The sequence below is a fragment of the Stegodyphus dumicola genome, chromosome 5 (assembly GCF_044657685.1).
Source record: "Stegodyphus dumicola isolate Sdum_Otavi_A_Nest chromosome 5, ASM4465768v1".
NCBI classification, from domain to species: domain Eukaryota; kingdom Metazoa; phylum Arthropoda; class Arachnida; order Araneae; family Eresidae; genus Stegodyphus; species Stegodyphus dumicola.
Genome location: NC_140772.1, coordinates 178259549 through 178283760, shown reverse-complemented (window position 1 = coordinate 178283760; position 24212 = coordinate 178259549). Strand labels below are relative to the sequence as shown.

The following is a 24212-nucleotide window of genomic DNA, read 5'->3' as shown; positions in this document are numbered from 1 at the left end:
TTTAGTGTCATTCACTATAAGTTTAAAAAATGTATTTGAACTTGAGTGGATGAATAAAAAGTATTTTATTAATGATTGAAAATTTGAACAACGTATAGGGAGAGTGTGAGCTAATAGTAGGAATTTAAATATATTTAATGCTTTTAATAGATATTAAAATTAAATGAATTTATTTAAATCAATCAGATTGAAAAGTAAAAACTAATATTTTTAAGTAACTTAGTTTTGTTAATCGATAAGAAACAGATTAAATCTGAAAGACATTTTGTCTAATGACAAGAGACTAGAATGAAAAATGAAACAACATGAAATTATTTTTTGAGGCTAACAGTCCTTGTAGTCTAAAAAGACAGTAAAAGAACGTTTCCTTAAATTGCTTCGAATACAGAAATCAAAAGAGGATAAACTAACAATACCGCTCCACGTATACAGAAGTTAAATGAACCAGGAAGTTACAGAGAAACTACACAATCATTTCAGAATTTCTATGATATTTCATGAAAATCAGTAGAAAAGAATCATAAAATTTTGTAATTTTGTAAATTATTTCTTGTTGGGCTATGCCAAGATTAAGAGATTTTGTAAGATTGCAGTTCTTTTTAAGCTTATTCGCAGTTTCAGTGCTGTCGCTCTGTTTTCAAATATAGAGATTTTAGTATAATGAAAAATTATACCGTCGGATATTAAAGATGTATAATCTGCATGGATTCATTCATATTTTTGTATGAACCCGAATATTAATCATATAAAAACCTGTTGCTTAAATGGTCTTGCAGAGGACTGTCATCAACAGTTAAGCTTAGATACAATACAACTCCAGCCCCCATGAGTAGTTAGTTTAGGATTTTAGACAGATTTAACACTTTATTATCCAAATTTAGGATTAATTAAAATTTAATCCCACAGAAACATCTTAGGAATTGTAAAAAAAAAAATATTCAGTCAACAGCCTTTTCTGACTAAAGGTCGAAACTCTTAGATTTATTGAAAAAATAAATTTATCAACGCTAAGTTTAAGGAAAATTGATTAGTTGGTTATTATATATAGTGCCCACAGCATTCAATTGGAAAAATAAATGCAGAAAAATTTCTGCATTTATTTTTCCAATTGAATTTAAGAAACTAAAAAGAAATATATAGTAAATATTGGTATTGAATACTACATGTGTATGGCGACAACATTCAGGGAAGACCAAAATCGATTGGATTATTTGTGATTATCGTAAAGAGATTTTAGTGCAGTTACTGATTCCAAACTTTGATCAGACTTTGTGTATAATGCCTTAAATACTACACACAGTGCTATTTCGATTACTCTCTTCATGATGTTTTCATTTGAGGTTACATTAAATAAATCTAAACTAATGTTAAATTCTTTACAATCAATCAGTAACGAACGTCATCTAGAGTTAAGGTATTTTGTCTGTTGTTCTAACTGCTCGGCATAAATGTCTTTAGGAATTATAGTTGGGGATTAGACTGAGATGTGAGATATTTACAAAGTAATATAACTATTAAGAAATACATATAGAAGTATAAAGTACAACGTAGGGTATTGTAAAGGAAAATGAACAGCCTTTGTTGTTTTCCTGTTTTCATTTAAGTATGGGTTGAATACTCAACTTGCATTTCTTCATTATTGCAGAGGTAAATATTTGTGAAAGACTTTATGAATAAACATAATTATAGAAAATAATTGAGTTTTGCTTCAAATAATTAATTATGATGAAACGTTCCGATAGAGAGAACAGAACGTTCATGTTTCCATTATAGCAACAATTGCTAAATAAAAACGCTTTAACCTAGAAGGGAATATAATTCTCTTTCACAGCCGTTTGATGTTAACTTTGACGGAAGTTTCAGTTTGTTTGCAGGGCTAAATCTTCCGTAATCCCTTTGGCATGAAAACCTTTCAAAGAATCGATCGGTAAGTTCTCCGGGCTTTGCTAATGCATTTGCTGAAGTCATCACTTAAACACATAAAGTGAGGAATACTCTCCAGAGTTGACAGCAGAACTCCCAAGTTCTACTTTAACTGTAATCCGATGCGTGAGTTCGTTAGAGCGAGGAGGGAAAGTTCTAAGTTATTCTATGGCTTATAATCTTATTTAATACGAAATTTGGAAATTCAGTTTAAATTGCTCATAGATTTAGAGGTTTAGGAATGTTACAATTACTAGAGAAGTGGAAATGCATCTCCGATGGAAAATGAATCCTGAAAAGGTTAATTATTATGCAATGAAAATTAAATGGAATTTAAGCATAGCATTTTGGCCGTAATTTACAGATGCATTTCACAGCAAGAACAAATGTTAAGATAGATACATAATTGATTTCTTGAAAGCATTTAAAGGCTAGGTGATTTGGGTGGATATTCCTTGTTGCTAAGTTCATCACTATAGCACTCACGTAATCAGCTACAGTCGCAATGTAGCTAATTACGTGAATTCAGTATGACTGTAGCCTACAATTCACATAAGCAAGCACATCTCAAACCGATGAAGTAATATTACAAAACAGTATCTTGAAATTAAAACTTTCCTAATACTGTTTTGTAACTTTCTTGCATATGAGATTAAAAATTCAGTAAATAGATTCTATTTTCACATCCTTCGAAAAACTTGCTCTTTTTAATCTAAACAGATTCTAAAAAGTTACGACAAGTGTTTCAAACATTCAGTGACATGTAAAATGTTCAACGAAACATAAGTTTTTCCTATTACAAATTGTGGCTACATAACTTTTCCGATTTGTTTACCTTGATGTTTTCTTTCGACAACCAGCATGCATCGTGCCTGACCTGAATTCGAACCCACGACTTTCGTGCAAGCACATGCGTCTTTAGTTGACTAGTTGGTTGCTTTTGGTTAACTGATTTAAGGGGACAGCAGTTGACTCTTAAGCAGTTAAAAATCGACCAAAGCGTTGTGTGTTTCTCTTTGCATTTGTAACATTCAATACATATAACTGCATCCTACACAAAAAAACCGTCTTCAAATAAATTCGAATGTTACCCGCTGGTGTTTCTCAGACTTTGAATCCTTGTGAGATTATATGATAATTGAATTATAATTTTCTGTTGCTCCTTCTAGTACTTTTAGTAGAGTTTTGTTTACTTTTTTACTGCCAATAAAATTGTTCAGTTTTGTGACCAATTAAAAAATTAGTAAATGATAAGCTACCGCCAAAATATGAAATACGGCATTCTATAGAATATCTAGGCATTTTATGTAATGCCGAAAAGCAGTGGATGGAACAATTAAACATTTCATTCATTCACACCTAGGCATTCTATAGAATGCCAAATGACAAACAGGCAAAGTATAAAATACAGCTCCATAATTACATATAATGATCAAAGAACGTAATTCGTGCATGCAATATATTGGCAGTTATAATGAGGGTGACAGAGGATAGTTTCTACTGACTCGGAACCTCTGAAAAAAAAATTTTTAAAACAGCTATTTAAGAGATCTCATTTGTGTGAATGAACTGTAAACTGTGAAGCTTAAAGCTGAAGATATTCCCGACCACAAAAATCCATTCTGTGCAGCTGCAGTTTCTCAGTCCAGTGGAAGTGGCCAAGGATTCGTCAAGTGTATACGTGAAACAAACTTGACGAAATATGAAATGTCTTTGTCTGAAAAAAGTAATGAAGCGGATTAAAAATGTCATTCAGGCTTAGCATGTTGCAACAAATAGCTTAATTTTAATTTCTCATTTTTTATTTGAAAATTTTGTTTTCCTTAATTAATTCCTTTCTTTCCTATTTTTTCTTTATGAATTTTGAACAAAACGATTTTAATAGCACTCTTTCATTACTTTTTCAAAATAATATTTGTATTTTTGAGGAATGAACTTTTATTAAATAATAGTATTATCATGACCTATTTTTCATACTTTGCCTAAAGAGCAATTGCCATTCTATAGTATGCCTAAGTATTATATACAATGTCTAGAAAAAGCATTATAATAATTATCATACTTCGCCTAAAAACGCCAGGCATTCTAATAAATGCGTAGGTATTCTATAGAATGCCGGTGTTTCATACTTTGCCGATAACATATACAGTATATGGAATTTGTGATGACACACTAGAAGCATGCCGAATTTTCACTGAAAAATGCCACCATAGAACTATAACTGGCTGAAGTATATGAACGAATTGTTAAAACAAAATTGAGTCATTTCATAAAAATTCCACCAATTTTACACTGAATGGCTGTATTTAAATTTACAGGTTTCAATTGGAATAATTTTTGTTGCTTAGAGAAAAGTAAAAAGACTAAAATGTTAAATAATTAAAAACAAAAGTACTCTTTACTGTTTATAAAATTAAGCAAAGCGACAACTTTGTGTTCGGCGTAGACTTTAATTAAGACGATATCGATTTCAAAGGCGAACGGTTACAGGCACCTTTCATCTTTTTAGGTGGCCGCAGACCTCGAAACACGGGTTCCAGGGCCGGAGCCCTATCTTAGGCTAACAAGATATGTGATAAACGTAGCATGAAAAAATAATGTAAAAGCAGAATAGTTCTTGTAGGGAAAAAGAAATTATGGCAAATTTTTCGTAATAAAGACTATACGAGATGAAGCATGTCCGTCGATGTCGAAGCTTGTATATGCACCGATGGAGAAATGGGTGCCAAACTCTTGAGTCGATTTCAAAGTCTTCATAGGTGAACACTGGTTCTTGAGTCGAAACCTTATCCCAGACTAACAAGATACGTGATAAACATAGCATGAAAAAATAAAGTAAAAGCAAAAAAGACCTTGCAGCAATTCCTTTTAGGGTGAAAAAAACGAAAAAACGATGGCAATTGTTCGTAATAAAGACCATACGAAATGACGCATGTCCATCGATGTCGAAACCTTTATGTAATTGACCGATGGAGAAGTGGGAGTTCGTAATAAAGGCTTGCTTGTCCCATCTCAAGGTGAGATGGGACAAGCACGTGACTGAAATTATAGACGTGACTGAAATTATAACGATTGGCTGTCAGAAGCTTAGCTATTGGCTGAAAGTAAGGAAAGTACCAAAGCACTAAAAAACTACAAGCTCTGTTTCAAATAATAATATACGAGTACAAATAATAACACAAATAGAAATAACATGCTATAACAGCATACAAGTAAAATGATATAAAGTGACCGGGTAAAAAAAGGCAGAATCCAAATGTTTACAAAGGGATAGCCGACAAATGATAATTAGGGAAAAGAGAGAAACAAGAAACAAAGCACAACAAGAAATGAATACATTTAATCAATCTAAATGTCTAAGAAGGGCTCCAGGCCCTGTAAAAAATAAGTTTATTACAAGTACACTAAATTTACAAAGAAATACAGAGAAACTCTATGTAGAAATAACATCTGTTAGTTCTCAGTATCTTTACGCGCATATATAAAAGATGTCTCTGGAATCGGTTTATGATAAAAAGGTCCTTGGCAAGCAGAAAAAGGATACCGCTTTCTTTACCGCAATAAGAATAATATTGGTTTAATGCAATAATTATTACAAAAAGAAAACAAAATTACAATCTGAAGATTTCAGATTAGAGACTAACATTTCGAAGTGCTTACTATGTAATTTTCAAAAGATAAAACAAAATAAGCAAATGTACAGCAATTAAGTAAAATATCTGAAAGCTTTCAGACTTTATATTACACCCATAGGGGCGTTTGTTTAATTTATATACACATATACGTTTCGAGAGCATTTGGGCTAATGTTTCTTTGGGCTATAAATATTTAAAACAACATACCTTTAGAATTTTTAATAGATAGTCTCGCGCTATGGAGATAAACCTGTCTTTTCCTGTACAGTGTTGCCATTGCTCGCTTTGAAATCTTTGAGTTTGTTATTCAAAAATTCATTACCGTTTTACAAAATATGAAATACACAATAAAAGAAATTCAAAATTCGAGCTTTCAGGTGTACGTATTCGGGTGGAGGACTACGTTATTCAAAGTTTGATGTCTCTAGGTACCGTTATTTTTTCACAATGAGAAAAACATGCATATATTTATGAAAATTCTTCATTATTTAATTTCTTTAAATATAATACACGACGATAATTTTTGGTGGCAACAGACTGAAAAGTGATTCAGAATTTTATAGTGATTCAACGCAAAATTTCGTTTTGGGACTACAACAGGCATTCTGGGCTAACGCCTTTTTGAGCTAAAAATTTTAAAATATAATAATTTTAAAAGCAAAAATAATGCGGAATCCAAAATTTGAGTTTGACGCCTGAAACTATCTTAAGCTAAACATTTACAATAACTTTACGAATTTTCAAAATCAGTTTTATAGATATTCAGGGAATAGAACGTAAAATAACATATTTAAAACGAGCTGTTAAAAATAGTGATACCAAACGATGAGGGAAAGAGCGTGCTGTGATATTATTTATCACAACTTGGTGTTTTATGTTCGTCGATATTTCTGTCATTTAATAAAAAAATCCGATGTGGACACCACATCAATTCATTGAAAGGCATTTTAAATTATGCCTGTTTTTACTGCATTTCATTTAAACCTATTTCCTTGAATTTCATTACAGATATATTTCTCATTCAATTAACCCATTTCTCGTTTCGTGGCAAAACTCAAAGCATAAACCTCAACATAAAACTCAAAACATCTTCATTAAAATAATAACTAAAATGCAGAAAAACATAAAACACCAAACATAGTCGAAACAGTTAAAAAAAACAAAACCAATTTTTACATTTAAAATTTGACATTTTATGCAAAAAAACGTAATTCAGACAGCGGATCGTTCGATGTACAAAGTGAAAGTTTATTTTTGGTTCTACTTGGCAAAAGGATACCGAAGACGTAGAAAATTACTTAATTCACTATTCTACTATAAGTTTTCAAATGCAAACAAATGTTAGGCTTAGTGACACTTTAAAGCTTTTAAGTTGTTGATAATTCCACAACTACAGCACGCAGATTAACTAAAGACATAAAAACCTTAACTGAAACATGAGAACAATCTAATTAAATCAATTTTAAAATAAAATGACTGAGCTAACCGAGGTTTGCACGCGAGGTATGCAGAAATGTTTCTCCTCAAGTGGCAACAGTTTACTAGCAGCAATAAACACTTCAGAAGAAATTTTGTGTCCTGTTTTTAAATACTCAGTCTTAAAGTCAACTTAAATGCAATTTGAAATAATTGTTTTGTTTTAGATGAAATAGAGATCTGTTCTGTGATCAGGCAATTAAAAAGTAATTTCAACATACCGTTCTGCTGGAAAATGTATGCTTATTATATTTGGTTTAAAGGTTTTTTTCCTCTTTTAAATATTTATAATCATAGACGAAATAAAATACGCTAAATAAAAAAGTAAAATTTATAACTTGAACTGCAGCAATTATATATTTGCCCTAGAAAACAAAATGCAATCTCATTATTGAAATTTCTGGAATACTGTCATCCTTTTGAATAGATATTTCGAATTCTGCTGCATAATATCAAAACCAGTTAGAATACTAGCAGAGAAACCTGCAATGAAAACTCCAACTTGCGATAAACCCACTTCAAATATCCAGAGTATTTCGTTTATTCATTCTCGTGGATAGAAATGTGAATCCGAGCTTAGATTAGTATTACCGTTATTAAATAGAAGACTTCAGAATTACTACAGAATAATATATTATGCACAATTCACTGACTTCACTTTTATATAATCGTACTGCTTGGTTCCCAATCTGTGTTCGTTCATCCTTGTTTAAAGTGCCATTTCACAAATCCCATGAGAAAGTATTATTAAAAGAGGAAGTCCGTCATTCGTCAACCGCCCACAGTATAATGTATGTCAAAGCAGTCAGCAGTGTGCACAAGTAGCCGGGTACGACAATGATTAAGTAACAGCTGAAGGCCATATTCACAATAATTAATCACGTTAACAGCCACTTTGGTGACAAGAGATTTCATGCCGTTGTAAAATTATCACCGTCAGTAGAATACATCTAGTTGAGTTAAAAAAAAAAGTTTTTGGCTTCTGAAAAAATTAGCTAACATCACTTGATTCACAGCAATTATAATTCGATTGAGTTCATATATTTGGTGTTTAAAAAAGAATTCCTATAGGATGGTAGAACAATACTTAGAGAATGGGTTCATCATTAAATGTATAAAAATGCACTTTTCTTAAATAAACTAATATTTATTGTTGACAAATCATAAAATCGAATTTTTATTGTTGAATCGAATTAAATCGTAACTTAAAATGAAATTTAATTTTTAAGAGCTCTGGTGTTTGTTTTTCTGCATTTCGTTTCCATAAAAAATGTCAAAATATTAAAAAAAAAAAATATTTGCCATTTGAACAAATTAAAAAAAGCGTATAAAGAGGTTTGCAAACTATGCAAAATTTCATAACTATTAATTTTCTTTTTAATGTAGATGAATGTATGAATATGAAGTAAGTATGTATAATGTAGATGAGGAAAGTAGAGTTCGGTATTTTGTAATCACCTTACTATACAAGTATGTTAAAAACGAATAACCTTTTAGTAAAATAAAATAACTTTTGAAATTATTAGCCTAACACTATATTTAGGAAAACAATTTTATAACACCAAAGAAAAAAAGATCTTTGTGTAGCGGTTGACAACAACATGTATTCATGTCGAGCATGATTTTATAAAACCCTAAAAGGAATTACGCTTCAAGATCTTAGGAAAACATGTACGTTATAATATTTGTACCGAAAATGGAATATGTTACTTACTAACCTTTCATCAAAATATTATTTTGAGATATATTTGTCAAACATCATCATAGAAATACGGACTCATAATAATGTGGCGTTTCATTGAAAGTATTATACGTCTATTCTATTGCTTACCTCCGAACATATTTAAAAATTTTTCTTTCCTTTTTCTTCTTTTTCGAGGGATAGATATAATAGCAAAAAAAAAAAAAAAAAAAAAAAAAAAATTGATAAAACTTCCTCAGCCTTTATTAATAATGGGAATTACGGAGATAAAAATGAGCATGAAAATTATCTCTTGGTGGACTTATCTGAAGACCGAGATTTCAACCTATTTTGCAAGGAGGATATAGTTAAACATAGGCTTGCACAATAAACATGCGTGAATTTTAAGATTAATTTTATTAAATAAAAAGGATTCTTTATCTGGGAATTTTCTCTTTTCTCCTATCTATTTTTATGCTTCATACTGTAAGTCAGAATTAGAGATTTAAGAATTTTCTTTCAGTACTTCAAAATTCGCCATATGGAAAGGTTTCTAGATTTTAAAATTTGCAGCAATTGTAACAAAAACCAGAAATATACAAATTAGATAAAATATACAAAATAATAGTTAAATGTTCATTCATTTCGTTTTTTTTAAATCTTTCCAAGAAATTTTTATAATGAAGAAGTCTTTGAACAAATTTGATTATTTAATCATATTTTTACCAAGCAGTTTCAGGTTGTCCATAGCAGTGAACAATAATTTTGCTAAATAGACAATTTACGCTGATTCTTATGCAATTAAGCATGTTTACAAAAAAAAATTTTTTTTAGAGTTACGACTATTGCTGCTTCACCTTAAACAATCACTAAAATACCTCGATGACAGTTAAATATTGACGGCTAATGTATAACTTTTAAAAATCAGCTGTTAAGCGTTTAACAAAAATTTCAGCTAAAAGCCCTTTAAGCCATTTTAACACAATAAAGCTAAAAGATAAATTTTGCTGCCTAGAGCATGCATTTAAGAAATCTCAGTTTATCTTTTTGCTAATTAAATAGGAATGAAACTCTGATTTTTATAAAAGATTTCTGGCTGATTCCAAATCTGTTCATAAAGCTTTCCTACACCAAAAGCATTTGAGTATTCCCACAAAGGAAATCTACTGTAACGATATGCGGAAAATAATTTTCTAAAACATCTATGGCCGACAGAAGTCTTAATTCCATTTTTAAAATCAACACACCAAGTACACAAAAATAAACATTAATTATTAAGCTGTTTTTATTAAAGTATGATTCATTGTTAAATTTCATATGAGAATTAAAAGAAAAATACTCATTCATGATTAACTTTTAGGCAATGAATCGTTAGAAATTCGGATTAGAATCCTTTTTTCATGCTATAGTTTACTTACGTTTCTCTATTTTCAGGACCTAGTTCAAATAAGAGAGGTAATTTTTCGAAGTATAAAGCCTATCGCTTTCCACCAGCCGCCTTGAAACCATGATTATCCTCAGATTTACCGATCTTAGTCTTTGGAATTGCTACAATCTGTACTTTTTAAGATATAATATCGAAAATAATATTTAAACATTTTAAATATGTAATAAATTTTCAGAGTGACGAGTTTAGAGTGTAGGGTTTATATTTATTTTAACTAACATTTATTTTAAGTTTAAGCTATCTTTCCTGTCAAGTCTTTACTTTCCCCTAGAATTGCCAATGCCAGAGTATGTAAATTATAGTAGAACGCGCAGTCTATTCAAATTTTAGCAGAAGTAAGTTGAGTTTAAATAGAAGGGAAGCGAGTTTGTATGTGTGCTCTTGAATTGTGAGCGTGAAGGTTGCTAGGGAGAAATTTAAGAACCGCGCGTTTCGGCCTGTGTGCCTATTTCGGCAGTTCGTTGAATCATCAACTGCTTAATCAGTAAGCTTGCTGAATCTCAGCTGTATCTTAGAACGCGGTTAAGTTAGTTACGATTTTAGAGCCTCGTAGGTAGTGATCTCGTTATTTATTCATCCTGTCATTTATTTTTAATTTCACATTTCTGTTTTGTTAAACCGCCGTGTCGGCTTAGTTTGTGAGCGTCAAGTGAACGCAGCTGTGATTTCTAAAGTGGAATAAAAAGGGATTTAAACCCTTCTTACGAGTTTGTGTAATTTACAGTTCATAGCAGTCATTACCATTGTTGCTGACAAGTTGGGGTCTCGCAACACTATATTGGCGCCCGAACATCTTACGAACTTAGATGGCCGATAACTGGATGGAAGCTCCTGTACAACTCCAACAGCAAAAAATGGCGAACCAGTTAGAAGGATTTGGATACCTGGTCCAAACGATGAGAGCATCTATCAAGACAAACGTCAATTTCGACGGAAAAAATTCTGTAGCGATATTCTTAGAAGGCCTCGAAAATCACTTCCAGTTATACCCTGTGCCTGAAAGACAAAATAGTTCCCAGCGAGGGTCTGCACTAAGAGGACAGGACTAACTATGGTGGAAGAGTATAGGGAAATTTTTATGAGGAGAATTCGGAGGCCAAAAATATACCTTTGAAAATTTCAAAATATCATTATTAAAGGTCTTCCCCATAGTGAAAGACCGGGCAAAGCTAAGCCGAGCTGTATAGTTTTTATCAACGTAATATGGAAGAGTTGACGGACTTTATTCTGCGAAAAGTTAAGCTGACGGTTATGCTGTATGGAAAGAAACCTGACACGGAGATAATTGGAATAATCTTACCAAGATCGCTACCTGCTGTCCAATATTACTTCGAAATCCGAAATCCAAGCACCTTGCAGGAACCCTTCGAGTTGGCAGTCAAGTTCCAAAACCGAAGAATAGCGGAAAAATCTAGAGAGGCATCGTAATCTCAAGGTCTCCGAAGGCAATTCTCAAATCAACAGACCGGAAACACAAATCGCTCTTAAGGGGGAAAGAGCTATCAAGCCAACTCATCAAAGCTCAAAAAGGAAATTTGAAAACAACCGTCCGCGTACCCAAAAGACTGAAGTTGAAAGGAAAGCTTTAAACGAGTATAGGGGCCTGTAAAAGCGAGGGTCCAGACCCCGGAAATTTCGAAAAAACCCTCAAGAAGATACTTAAACATGGTCGTGGTAAAGAATTCCCAATTACCAATTATACAAGTCCTGGTTGGCGATGTACCAGTAGAAGCCCTCATTGATACAGGGGCAGAAGTTAATTTTATGAGTGATACATTTTCATGAAGAATTTTAATAGGTTACGATTAGTTAAAAATAAAAACACAGAAATTATAGCGGCCCAAGAAAAAAAACCTGTCAATGTATCGGGAAATTATCATTAAAAATACAGATAAAAGATGAAAGCCTTAAAGTATTAATTTTTGTGGTGAAAAATTTGCAGAGTCCAGTCATCTTAGGCATGGAGATTTTAAAGGCCGCGAAAGCCAAGCTAAATTTTCAGGACAATTCGATCATGCTGAAAATGGATCGGAGGGTGGTGGAGCCAGCGAAACAACCGCAGGTAGACTTGCACCATTTGAGTGACCATGAAAGCCAAGCCATCCAGCAAGTGGTGAGTACTTTTTCAAACTTGTTTTCAGAACGGCCTGCTAACTGTCAAATTGTAACACATGATATACAACTAACTGCCGATAAACCCTGTAGGACTAAACCCTACCGGTATGATAAACAGAAAGAGCAAATCATTGAGGAACACATTCAGGAAATGCTGCAGAACCAGATAATAACGCCCATAAATAGTGAGTACGCGAGTCCAGTCGTACTATGTAGGAAAAAGAACGATTTCCCTCCTTCGGATAAAAGGGCTAGGAGGTTTGCTATCGATTACAGAAAGCTTAATAGTATTACCGAGTTACCGGTTTACCCTTTGCCGGTAATAGAGGAAATTATTAGAAAGATTAAGTCTACGAGATACATGACTACGTTGGACTTAACGTCTGGCTACTATCAAATAGCTATGAGACCTGAAGATATGCATAAAACCGCGTTTATAACAAAATCGGGCACTTATGCATTTTTACGCATGCCCTTTGGGTTGTGTGGGGCCCCGTCAACATTCCAGAGAGCTATGGACATTGTTCTAAAGCCTGTCCTAGGAAAATCGACTTTAATCTATCTAAATGATATAATTATAACGAGTAGTACGTTGGAACAACACATTAAAGACTTGGAAGAGGTTTTTAAATTATTAAAAGAGGCCGGTCTTACAATTAACGCATCAAAATGCAAGTTCGCGACTAAAGAACTTAAATATCTGGGTTATAAAATTTCGCAAAAGGATATAGAAACTCAGGATTCAAAAATAAAAGCCATAAAAAATTTCCCACCTCCAAACACCGCCAAGAAACTTTCTTCTTTCCTTGGGTTACGTTCTTATTATCGGTCGTTCATAAAAGATTTCGCGAACACTGTGAACCGTTGTTAGCAATTAAAAGAAAAAAAAAGTAAGTTTACGTGGACAGCAGAAGCAAATACAGCATTTGAAAGGTTAAAAGAAGCACTCATCAATGCCCCTGTTTTGAAATTCCCGGAAGGGGACGAAAACCGGGAAATTGCAGCAGATGCGTCGGACTATGCCGTAGGTGCGGTTCTCATGCAGAATGGCCATCCTTTGGCATTTTTTAGTAAAACTTTAAACTCTACGCAAAGGAATTATACAGCTACAGAGAGAGAAACATTAGCCGTATATGGCTATACAGAAATTTCGAGTTTATTTCGGCAAAGCGCCAGTAACAGTCTTTTCGGATCATGCGGCTGTTGGTAGACTTTACTAGGGGAAAAACCTAACGCCCAGGTTAATAAGATGGGCTTTAAAACTTCAAGAATATAATCTAATAATTAAATATAAACCAGGGAAAGAAAATAATGTAGCTGACGCACTATCCCGAATATAACTGGACGATGAAGGGAATGAACTCAAATGCGCTGTGTTGACTTCAAAAATTTTAGATTCTAGAGAAACAATTATTGCTGAATTGAAAGCTGATCCTGAATTTGGAAGTATTTATGCTTATTTTAAAGACCTCGAAATCTTTGAACATACAGATGTCGCCGCAATAAGAAGTAGAGCAGAAAACTATGAAATAATAGATAATTTATTGTTTTATACGAAATCAACAAACGAAAATTTTGAGTATAGACCAGTCATCCCAGCCTCTCTTGGATTGAGCATTTTGAAGGAATTACACGACGCGCCAACATCGGGTCATTTAGGGGTCAGAAAGACTATAAAAAGGGTACGCGAGGCGTTATATTTCCCGCAATTATACAAAATAACAACTTCGTATGTCAGGTCCTGCAATCAATGTCAATTAATAAATTATATTAATTACAGCCCGGCCGGTTACTAAAATAGCATTCGCGCTACGTTTCCGACTGAAATTTTAGGCATAGATCTTGTACCTTTTCCCCAGAGTGAGTTAAATAAAAATCGTTTTCTTTTAGTAATTGTAGATCATTTTTCAAAGTGAACAGAAATTGTTGAACTTAAACGCGTGTCAGCCAAAACAGTTGCAGATGCATTCTTACACAGGTACATTTTAAAATACGGTGCACCGATAAAAGTCATTAGCGATAACGGTAAACAATTCGTTAGCCAAATTTTTGAAAACATTTGCTCTGGACTTGGCATACACCGTATCAAAATGGTTCCGTACAGACCACAGGCAAACATCGCAGAAAGAGTTAATAAAAATATTGTAAAAATAATCCGAAGTTATGTTAGCACAAATCACAAGCCCTGGGATGGCTACATAAATGAATTAGCTTATGCTTTAAGAACAGCAAATCATGATTCTACTGGAAAAACTCCAGCAGAATTATTTTTAGGACGTAAGTTAATTACGCCACTAGATAAATTATTCTTTGTGCAACAAAGGGAAGAAGAATTTAAACAAAAAGATATACAGAAACTTATTGATCAGGCGGTTAAAAGTTCGGATACGGCAAGAAATAGACAGAAACTTTACTATGATCGAAAACGCCGTGAAGCAGATTTTAGAGTAGGCGATAAAGCCCACCAGCGGTCGAGCGGTAAAGTCGCTGAACACTGGTAGTTGGGTCCGAGGTTCGAATCCCGCGAACGGGCTGGCTTCATGGGCGTTTTCGTGGTTTTCCCCATGTGTAACGTGTATACGAGCCAGTTTCCCTTAGAAAGTCCTTCACAAAGGCATCCCTCCCCATTAGGCAGATAGCCCTCGAGGCTTTGCCATAATCACACACACACCAGTAGGCGATAAAGCGTTAAAGCGGAAATTTTCTTTATCAAGTGCCCCAGATAATTTCACTGCAAAATTGGCTCCAAAGTTTGAAGGCCCCTATGTAATACAGGAAATCAAAGGAGTCGTAAGAACCAGAGAGGGAAAACCTGTAAAGCAAGTCCCGACCAGGTGAAAAAATAATATAATCAAAATGATTTTGAAATCCTTAAAAGTTTCTTGCAGTACTCAAGCGCAAAAGAAGTGGAAATTCCAGAATTAACGCCACTCGCTCCACCACCCAAGAAGCAGAGAACAGAAGAGGAACCTAGCCCTTCTACAAGTCATTCTAGGGTCCCGCAAGAAGGAAGGAAAATGGTCACACTCCAGTATTCAAGAAGTGCAGGAAATCAACGCCGTCTCGTAAAGAATCTTTGGTAAACAGGAAAAGACCAGTTACAACATCCCACAGTAGAAAATCTGCGTCGAGGAAACCACTTACAGGAACAGATAGTCAGGAGCAAACAAGGCCGCCGTTCACGAGAAGAAAAAGACAGAAGGAGGAAAGAAAAGATTGGCACCAGTAGAAAAAATTCAAGCAAGAATCCAGACCGGAAGCCGCCAAGACCAGCCGTCCAGGGGCCAAACGGAAAAGACAGGAACCCGAAGACTACCACCCCAAGAGGCCGGCGTACAGAGGGCGAAAAAGGAACGTCACCATGGAGGAAACTCGAAGAAATCAAAAGCGGAGATCAACTTCCATGAACTCTCTAACTTGGGATCAGTTTTGCCAGAAGAGGATGTCGGAGTTCCAAGCATCGAAAACTCAAAGGTAAGTTAAAATCTTCTATAAATTTGTCTTTTGTTCTGAAATGTTATGCGTAAATACGAAGTCCTATGTGTTGACGGAAGACAATTTGTCTCGGTTGAGACTTAGTTTTGTTTTACTTTATTTAGCTAAGGCAAAAGCATTATTTTGTGTAAAATCTAAGAGCAAGCAGTTCGAGTTGGTCGAAAGACTGGTTCTGTTATGTTAAATCCAAAATTTGGCCGAAAGTAAAATAACTTCGTATTCTTGTATTAATGTAAAATTTAGTTTCAGGGCCGCCAGCTCGGCGAAGAAAATGTGAAGTAAATTTTTATTTTCTCTTATTCATTTCATAAATTGTAAAAATCATATATATTAGAATTTTGTAAATATAGGTAAATACTTGAAAGTTATGTAAAAGTAGAATTTAGTCTAGAAGCATAAAATTTTAGATGTTAAAAGTAAATGCTCAAAAGAAACGAGTTCAAATCTAAGTATTAACCAGTAGATAAAATCATGCTTTAGAGCTAAAGCCAAGTATTAACCAGTAGATAAAATCATGCTTTAGAGCGAAAGCCTGCATGTCTAAAGATGAATGAGGGGGAAATTAGAATGAATGTGTTTTGTAAGGTTCTCCACCTACACTTGAATTTTAAGAATGTTAAACATAGCTCATCGAGTTTCAGTATATTGGATTACGGTGTGTCATATTTGGTCGTTTGTATGCTAACAAATCATTGTGGTTAGGGGAAGTGTTGTAATACAAAAACACGAAGATTCCCGTTTGACACCACACATGGTGGAGAACCAGGGTAGTTAAATTCATGTTTGAATATTTGAATGAATGTGAATATAAGCAGTTAATTAAGGAAAAGAAAAGGATCGAAAACGAAAACTTTATGGAGTGTTAAGAAAGTGTAAATCATAAAGTATTTAGAATTTACTGATACTTATTCCTTCCAGATGCTGGAAGGAAGAGAAAAAGATTGATTGATGAAGACCAATTACCAGAAAGGATCCTGTAAGAAGATATGGTATTTTAATCATCTACAGAAACCATTCTAATTGTTTTAGACAAAAGTTTGTTTTTGTAAACGGAGCTCTTGAGTCTTAGGTCGGAATATGGAAACTTTTTCAACAGGTCGTTTCTAGGACATGCTTTCAAGTTTACAAAATTCTGGCAGCGGCAAATGTAGGGTTTATATTTATTTTAACTAAAATTTATTTTAAGCTATCTTTCCTGTCAAGCCTTTACTTTCCCCCAGAATTGCCAATGCCAGAGTATGTAAATTGTAGTAGAATGCGCAGTCTATTCAAATTTTAGCAGAAGTTGAGTTTAAATAGAAGGGAAACGAGTTTCTATGTGTGCTCTTGAATCGCGAGCGTGAAGGTTGCTAGGTAGAAATTTAATAACCGCGCGTTTCGACCTGTGTGCCTATTTCGGCAGTTCGTTGAACCTTCAACTGCTTAATCAGTCAGTTTGCTGAATCTCAGCTGTATCTTAGAACGCGGTTAAGTTAGTTACGATTTTAGAGCCTCGTAGGTAGTGATCTCGTTATTTATTCATTCTGTCATTTATTTTTAGTTTCACATTTCTGTTCTGTTAAACCGCCGGGTCGGCGTAGTTTGTGAGCGTCAAGTGAACGCAGCTGTTATTTCTAAAGTGGAATAAAAAGGGATTTAAACCCTTCTTACGAGTTTGTGTAATTTACAGTTCATAGCAGTCACTACCACTGTTGCTGAAAAGTTGGGGCCTCGCAACACTATAAGTGTTTCAGTAAAAACAAATCAAAAAAGATCTTCTTGTACTTTAGAAAAAATAATATACTTTTAAGAAAATATTTTAAAGCTAAAACAAAAAGTGATTTGTCGTAGATTTTGAATAAAATCCTATCGATTTCGAGGATGATCAGAGACAGATTTATGTCTTTCAGCAGTTTGTTGAGCCTGAAAACCAAAAAGAGACTTGCGTCTGATCGATAGAGTATTATTCAAAATCTATGCCTATATAAGGCTGATTTTTTCACCTTATTCAAAATTTTAATTTGTGATGTTTTTCTTCTAACTTCTTTAATATCTATTAATGCAGAAAATAACATTATATTACATACTTATGTATATATTTTAGAGTATGTGAATTGCAAAACTACTTTGTAACCAAATAGCATTTTTCGACGATGATAAGTAAAAAAATATAGAAAATGTAGGTCTTGTACCCTTTCATAGTTCATTTAAGATCCAGGTGTCAACAAAATATGGTTGAAGCCAATGAAATGTATTTGCACTGAGTGTAGCAGTTTAAAATAAATGAAATGTGGTCTCCTTATCAGAATGGAAAGTGAAAAAAAGTTTCTCTATAAACATATGGTAAATGTCATGTGTTACTGTCGCTATTTTACACAGCTTAATGAGTCAGACTGGTTGTGTGGCGTTATTTTTTTGAGTGGTTTGATTAATGTGACTTAAAGGAAAGGAAATACTTGATGTCCTAAAATAATATCATTATTGAAAAAGTATTTCTGGGTTTGTGATATTAATCTGAAACGAAAAAGGAAATTCCAAGAGAAAATTAGCAGTCCTACCAAAAGCCCGCAAAAATCCAAACTAAAAATAAACATAGTGCGCCTTGTACGGCAACAAAGGAAACGGAGTAGACAGGCATATTTTTGTATTTTGATTAATATGTTGTGAAAGATTCATATCAGAGAATGCGTGGCGTGAGATTTATCGACAAGTTTATTTCAAATGATTTCTTTTTCAGAATAATGCGTCTTTGTCATAAGAATAGCCTCCAGGTCTAAATCCATCATTTTCTGCGCGCTACACGAGTAGAAAAGTTTGCGCTCCATGTGAGGGAAACATATTAATGATTTCATGAGGAAATACACTTCTAGTTAGCTGTCGGCGAGAACAACTTGACTAGAAAACCGGCATCGTAGGTGGGTGCCCAAGTTGCTAATGTTTCGAGGTTGTCGAACTAGCCATTGGTTTGACCAAGAAACTACATTTGAATTTTTCTCGCCGAATTTAATGGTATGTGCATAATTGTTTCATATTTAACAAAACCTTGCACTCCTTGCCACGATGAATTTCGTGGGCTTGTTCTGATGTTTAGGTTAGACAAGTCCCAACAACAAAAACACATATTTATCAAAACCAAAGCATTACTTAACAAGTGCCGTTTGAATAATGTATGCGCAGAGTAATCATAAAAGAACTTTACTAAAAAACTGCATGTTTCTGAAACGCAGAAAGCGGAGAATGCTATGCAACTTTTACAAAGCTATGTTAGGGATACACTCGCTGGCGAGGTAAGAAAGCAAGATTATATGCGATCAACTCGCGATGAATGAAAACAGGCGTCATTGTAACAGTGAATGAAACTCTATCTCGGAAATTTCTAGTAAAAACAAGGCGAGTTCGCAAAGCAGCTAAGGATGTAAGCATGTATAAGGTGTTAAAACTGTGAATGTAAAACTAAAACAATAGAATTTGATTTTTAAGTTAGCGAGTAAGCTGATACCTGCGACAGAAGACCTGTTCTGTTAGGTCTGGAAACAAAGGTAATGTAATTAATTAGGGTAATGTATAAAATGTAATTAGAGTATAATAATAATTACTGCTTCGCATGCTTCCTCTCCAGAGCACTATAGGTAGTAGTAGTTAGGATATAACAGAATTATACATCAATTCGAACAAAACTAGCCTTTTCCCGTTTTCTAGCATCATAAAGATTATCTTTAATCTAGTTGAACAAAATCTGTTCATATAGCTTAGCCATCTCTAGTATTTGTTTCAAGCGCCACTGCGAGGTGCCAGAGTGATTGTGCAGTCTGAAAACACGGCTGAAATCGTCCTAGATCCTCGATTTTTCGAAAATCACTCATCCATGGATTACGCACCATGCAGTATCACAGACATAAGAAATGCATCGGTTTTGTAAATGCACGTGATTCAAGAATTGTAAGCGCGTGATGGTTTGCATAATATTAACTGATGTGCTATTCATGTGGCCATACTTGTGAAACCATTTCCATATTCCAACCTGTACCTGTGACCTTGCATTTTGAAGCCTTCTGATCTAACACTTATCCGAATCTCTAACTCTGGGTTTACTTAAGTCCAGAGTCTACCGGACTAAGGCTTTTAAAGGAAAGTATCATGAGAAAAGTACATGGTTTCACTATTCAGAGGTCACCATTAGTTCACCAACGTTATTTTATGATCGTCTCGTAATGTGCAAAGAATCATAATGAAGGGTATTAAATAGCGTTCTTTTAATTCTTCAAAGTTTTATGTAGCTTCAGATTCTCTTTTTTAAATTATCGAACTATATACAGGACGGATACTGATTTAATTTTTTACAGCATTGAACACTCTACCAATTACGTTCAGAAAAAGAAATGCATCATATTACAAGTATTGATACATACTATATATATTATAAAAGTTGTAAAATAATATGAGCTTAAGACAAAACACAGCTATAACAGAAATATAAGAGTAAAGCAAGCATTATGCATTTCTTAGACAAGACAAATAAAAGTGTTTTGTAATAAAATTTTACTTGAATTAGTTTGAGTCCTTTATTATGATATACTAATATTTCATTTTGATTATGCACATCATCACTGCATTAATACTCTTCAGAGTTTATAAATATCTTAAATTAAATCCGGAAGAGATGTCAGTTATTATAAATTTTGGATTTTGTCTTAGGCATGCGCACTTTATTTACTACTGCATTTTATTTAATAATATGACAAATGATTAACTGAAGTGTAACTTACCCCATCCAATGGCGACGTATGTCCTGAATTGGATCTTGTCAATGGAAAATGTCTTTACCACCAACATGTAGAGGTAGAGACCTTCCACGAACATCCAAAAGAAATTGGTTGCCATCAGATAAGTGAGCAAAATCACAAGGAAACAAGACACCTAAATTTATGGAGATAGTATATGCATTTTCTGAACGAGGCATAATTTTATTTTCTTTATTACGAATTTATATTAAAATATAAGCAATCATAATTAATCTTAATTTTGTATAGTAAACATGAAAGTATCTTATTAAGCTAAATATACTTAAAATATTATTACTTTGGCCGCTGTAGGCTGAGGATTTGATTGCAAGGTAGCTGTCAAAATCCATGTTATATCAATGAGCAAATAGGTTATCATCAAATTAGTGTGGATGGTATTTCGCAAACATCGTAGATCTCTGTCGAAAGAAAGAAAATAATTACACATTCTTAAAACTTATCACCCTATGCCTTCAATATGCATGCATATAAACGTGCTACCTCGGCACTGAAAATCACAACATCTAGCGCAAGTACAAAAATAACGTCACAAAGTGTAACAAACAAGAGCTCTTTATTTAGAATATCTGCTCGTCTTTAATTTAAAAAAAAAAAACTGTAAATTTTAGAAACAGTAAAAGTAATAAGATAAATGTGTAGGAAAGTTATTATTGTTATTATTACTGTAACGGCATAGCCCCAATCCTCCTTGCCGGCACAAGCTGGCCGTATGATAAAAAAAATGGGACTGGCCAGAAAAATATAAGAAAAAACATATAAGTCCAAAATCTGAGTCTCAGTGCCGAATTTCAATTCTTTGTTCGTATTTATAATTTTCATTATTGTCTCTGCACAATATTTCAAATTTGAATACTTCCTTTTAAAATCTTCCTTAAAATTATTTCTATATTTCTCTCTTGCATTCCGGGTAAGCGTACGTTTATTGACGAAGTGCCTGGCGTGCCCAAATTTATCAAATACGAGTATTAAGCATTTATTATTATTCTGTAGATGGAACCGATTAAAATAAGACGGGAAACGACCATGATTAGTCAGTACCTGATTTATATCAATATTATTTATAACAGCATAATACAGTCTCGCAGATAATACTACCACTTTGACTCTATAAGCAGGAAAAGTTCGAAAGGTCGTAGGCGTTCAACTGAGCTCGCCAATTTTATACGTCTTTTCCGCGATGCACTGAGACGGAAAACATATCGTATTTTCATATGTAATACGTTTTATTTTCGACTGACTAGCTTCAAAGACGTTTATGGGTTATGGGTAAAGTTGGATCAAAATCTTCTGTTAGCTTTAATAGCCACAATAAAGCTTGTTTAGCTTGCGATAGTGCGACATCTGCTGAGGATATTCAGCTTGTTGAATGATGCAATCGCTATTCAGTAAAATTACACTTTCTGATGTAGATTTTCTACTGTGAATATCTTTTCTCTAAACAACATCTGAGCGGAGAAGATCTGGTTCTACATTTGCGGAATTTATGATTAAATATTCAATAATTCGTTTAATAGTATTCTAGTATTTTTGACCTGACTTATTGCATCCTCTGCTATGAATATCTATAATTTGGGGTCTCATAGAAAACTATATGTACAAAAAACTTCCTATAGCTTGGCGATAGCTATCATTTGAATGTAAAAAAAATATTTTTTTTTTCTCCTAAAATATAATAATTTGCTTTCATAGGTGTACCACATTTCTCCTCCTCAAACTGGAAATCTTGATGTATTCCATTTTCTGTGATAATAGATAATTTTCATCTTTTTGTTTTCGATTTATTTCCATTTCTAAGAAACACTTAACTTTATCCAAATATGCTTTTCGGTACGGTTTCTTAAAATCGTTCATTACTTGAGGAAGGAATGATTTGTCTATAATAGTACCGACATACATAATTACTTTAATTCCTTTGAGAACCCTTTTTATAAAAAGAAAGAGATCAATGTATTATTTTTGAGTTTATGCTCACTTTGCTCATTCCAGTACTTAGCTACTTGTTTGATACTGTAAATGGCCTTCTTTATTTACAAACATTTTGTTTATTTCTTCCGGGATTACGAATCCTTTTTCCTACATATAAATACATTCCTTAATTTAATTCCTTAATTTGATTTTCCATGCAAAACTTTGGTTTCATATCTAGGTCAGCTATTCCCAAACGTTTTTTATAGTAGGTCCCAAACGTTTTTTATATATATTCCAAACGTTTTTATATACAGCATATTCTTTAATATAGAGCATCAACAAAATCATAATAACAATATTTGTGTACATAAGTAACTTAAAGGTAACAATTAAACTAAAAATATGAAGGCGAATGAAAGAACGAACGAACGCTTTGAAGAAAACGGTTTATGAGATTTTTGTTTTATTTCGTTTTGTATTATTATTATTTCAAATTCTAGGAATACAAATAAATTTCCAGATTTGAAAAATTAAAATTCTATTTGTATAAAAGTTCTATTATATTTAATTGCATGGCTGCGCTGATGTACTGATGCAATTTAAAAAATATTTGGCATAAAATTGCTTAACTTAATTCTAAAATAAGCTAGTTCAAAAATATTCAGCCTCTTGCCTGTTTTCTGTAGTAAATTATCGATTTGACTAAAGCGTTCTTCCTCTAGGTACAAATAGGGAAAAGTCAACAATAACTTTGGCAAAACTTTTATTTTGGGATATTAACTCTCGGGCACTTTTAAATTTAAAACTTAGCGTATTTAAAAAAAATTTAATTAAATTAAATTTAAAACTAGCGTAAACTTTGAATAAGACTTGCGCTTGAACATCCTGCTTCAATGAAATCAACTCTTCTTGCATTATAATATCAAGATCGATATATTGGAGTTCGCCATACTGCCATTTTCAAATTTCGAATGTCATGCAAACGAACATTTAAACCTTATACATTTTGCAAGAGGCTTCTGTATAAAAATGTCGGGATATTTTTTAAAATTTTTTATTTATTTATTTATTTATTTTGCGTATTTTTGTATTTCTGCTTTTTACATTTATATATTGCTCTTTTTCCATAAAAATATATACATTGTTACGGTTTTTGTACTGATTTATTTAGTTTGCTGTTTTTAATGGAATTGTGATTAAATTGTTTCCCATCCCCGTTGAATGCTGCACGCGACTTATTTGACGAGAAAGCTACACAGGAAAAATTTAAAATACAGTAGCACGCGCATTTAATAAATAGATATCTCGTAATTGCACTCTTTTGCTATCCCGAAAAATCGAGAAAATTCTCGTGCATTTAAAAAGCTTATAAAAAGCGGGGGGGGGGACCTCTCAGTTCAATTGTTTTATGAGTTTTGTTTGGAAAATTGTTGTTTACTGTAGCGAATTCGCGGTGAAATCAAATTAGCTTTCTCTGGTTTGAAATAAGTTGTGTTGAACCTTATAGTAGTTTTAAAAGATAAATACTGTGAGATATTGCAGTATTGTACGAATATCTGAAGAAATTTAAGCATTTTGTTTTATTTATTCTGATAATAATAAATTTTCTTCACTTATCATCGGACTTGTGCATTCTATTTATTTACGAACCCGTACGCACGCAACAGTATTAAAAATAATTTATTTCTAAAATAAATAATTTTTGTCTAATTTCCCCTTATATTTATTTTATGTCATTTCCTTCTTCCTTC

At 33.2% G+C, this 24212-nt stretch overlaps 1 protein-coding gene and 1 long non-coding RNA gene across 2 annotated transcripts in view; one reads left to right on the top strand and one right to left on the bottom strand.

Moving 5' to 3' along the window:
- Positions 1-24212, bottom strand: part of LOC118199505 (diuretic hormone receptor-like) — a 509054-nt gene that overhangs the window by 64920 nt on the left and 419922 nt on the right. Inside the window, exons 6-7 of the mRNA XM_085817429.1 lie at positions 20831-20951; positions 20518-20668 (exon numbers count right to left, since the gene is read on the bottom strand). Coding sequence (XP_085673555.1) covers positions 20518-20668; positions 20831-20951 — 272 coding nt within the window. The remainder of the gene's footprint in view (positions 1-20517; positions 20669-20830; positions 20952-24212) is intronic.
- Positions 1-24212, top strand: part of LOC118181749 (uncharacterized) — a 273477-nt gene that overhangs the window by 118936 nt on the left and 130329 nt on the right. The gene's annotated exons all lie outside the window — the stretch shown is intronic.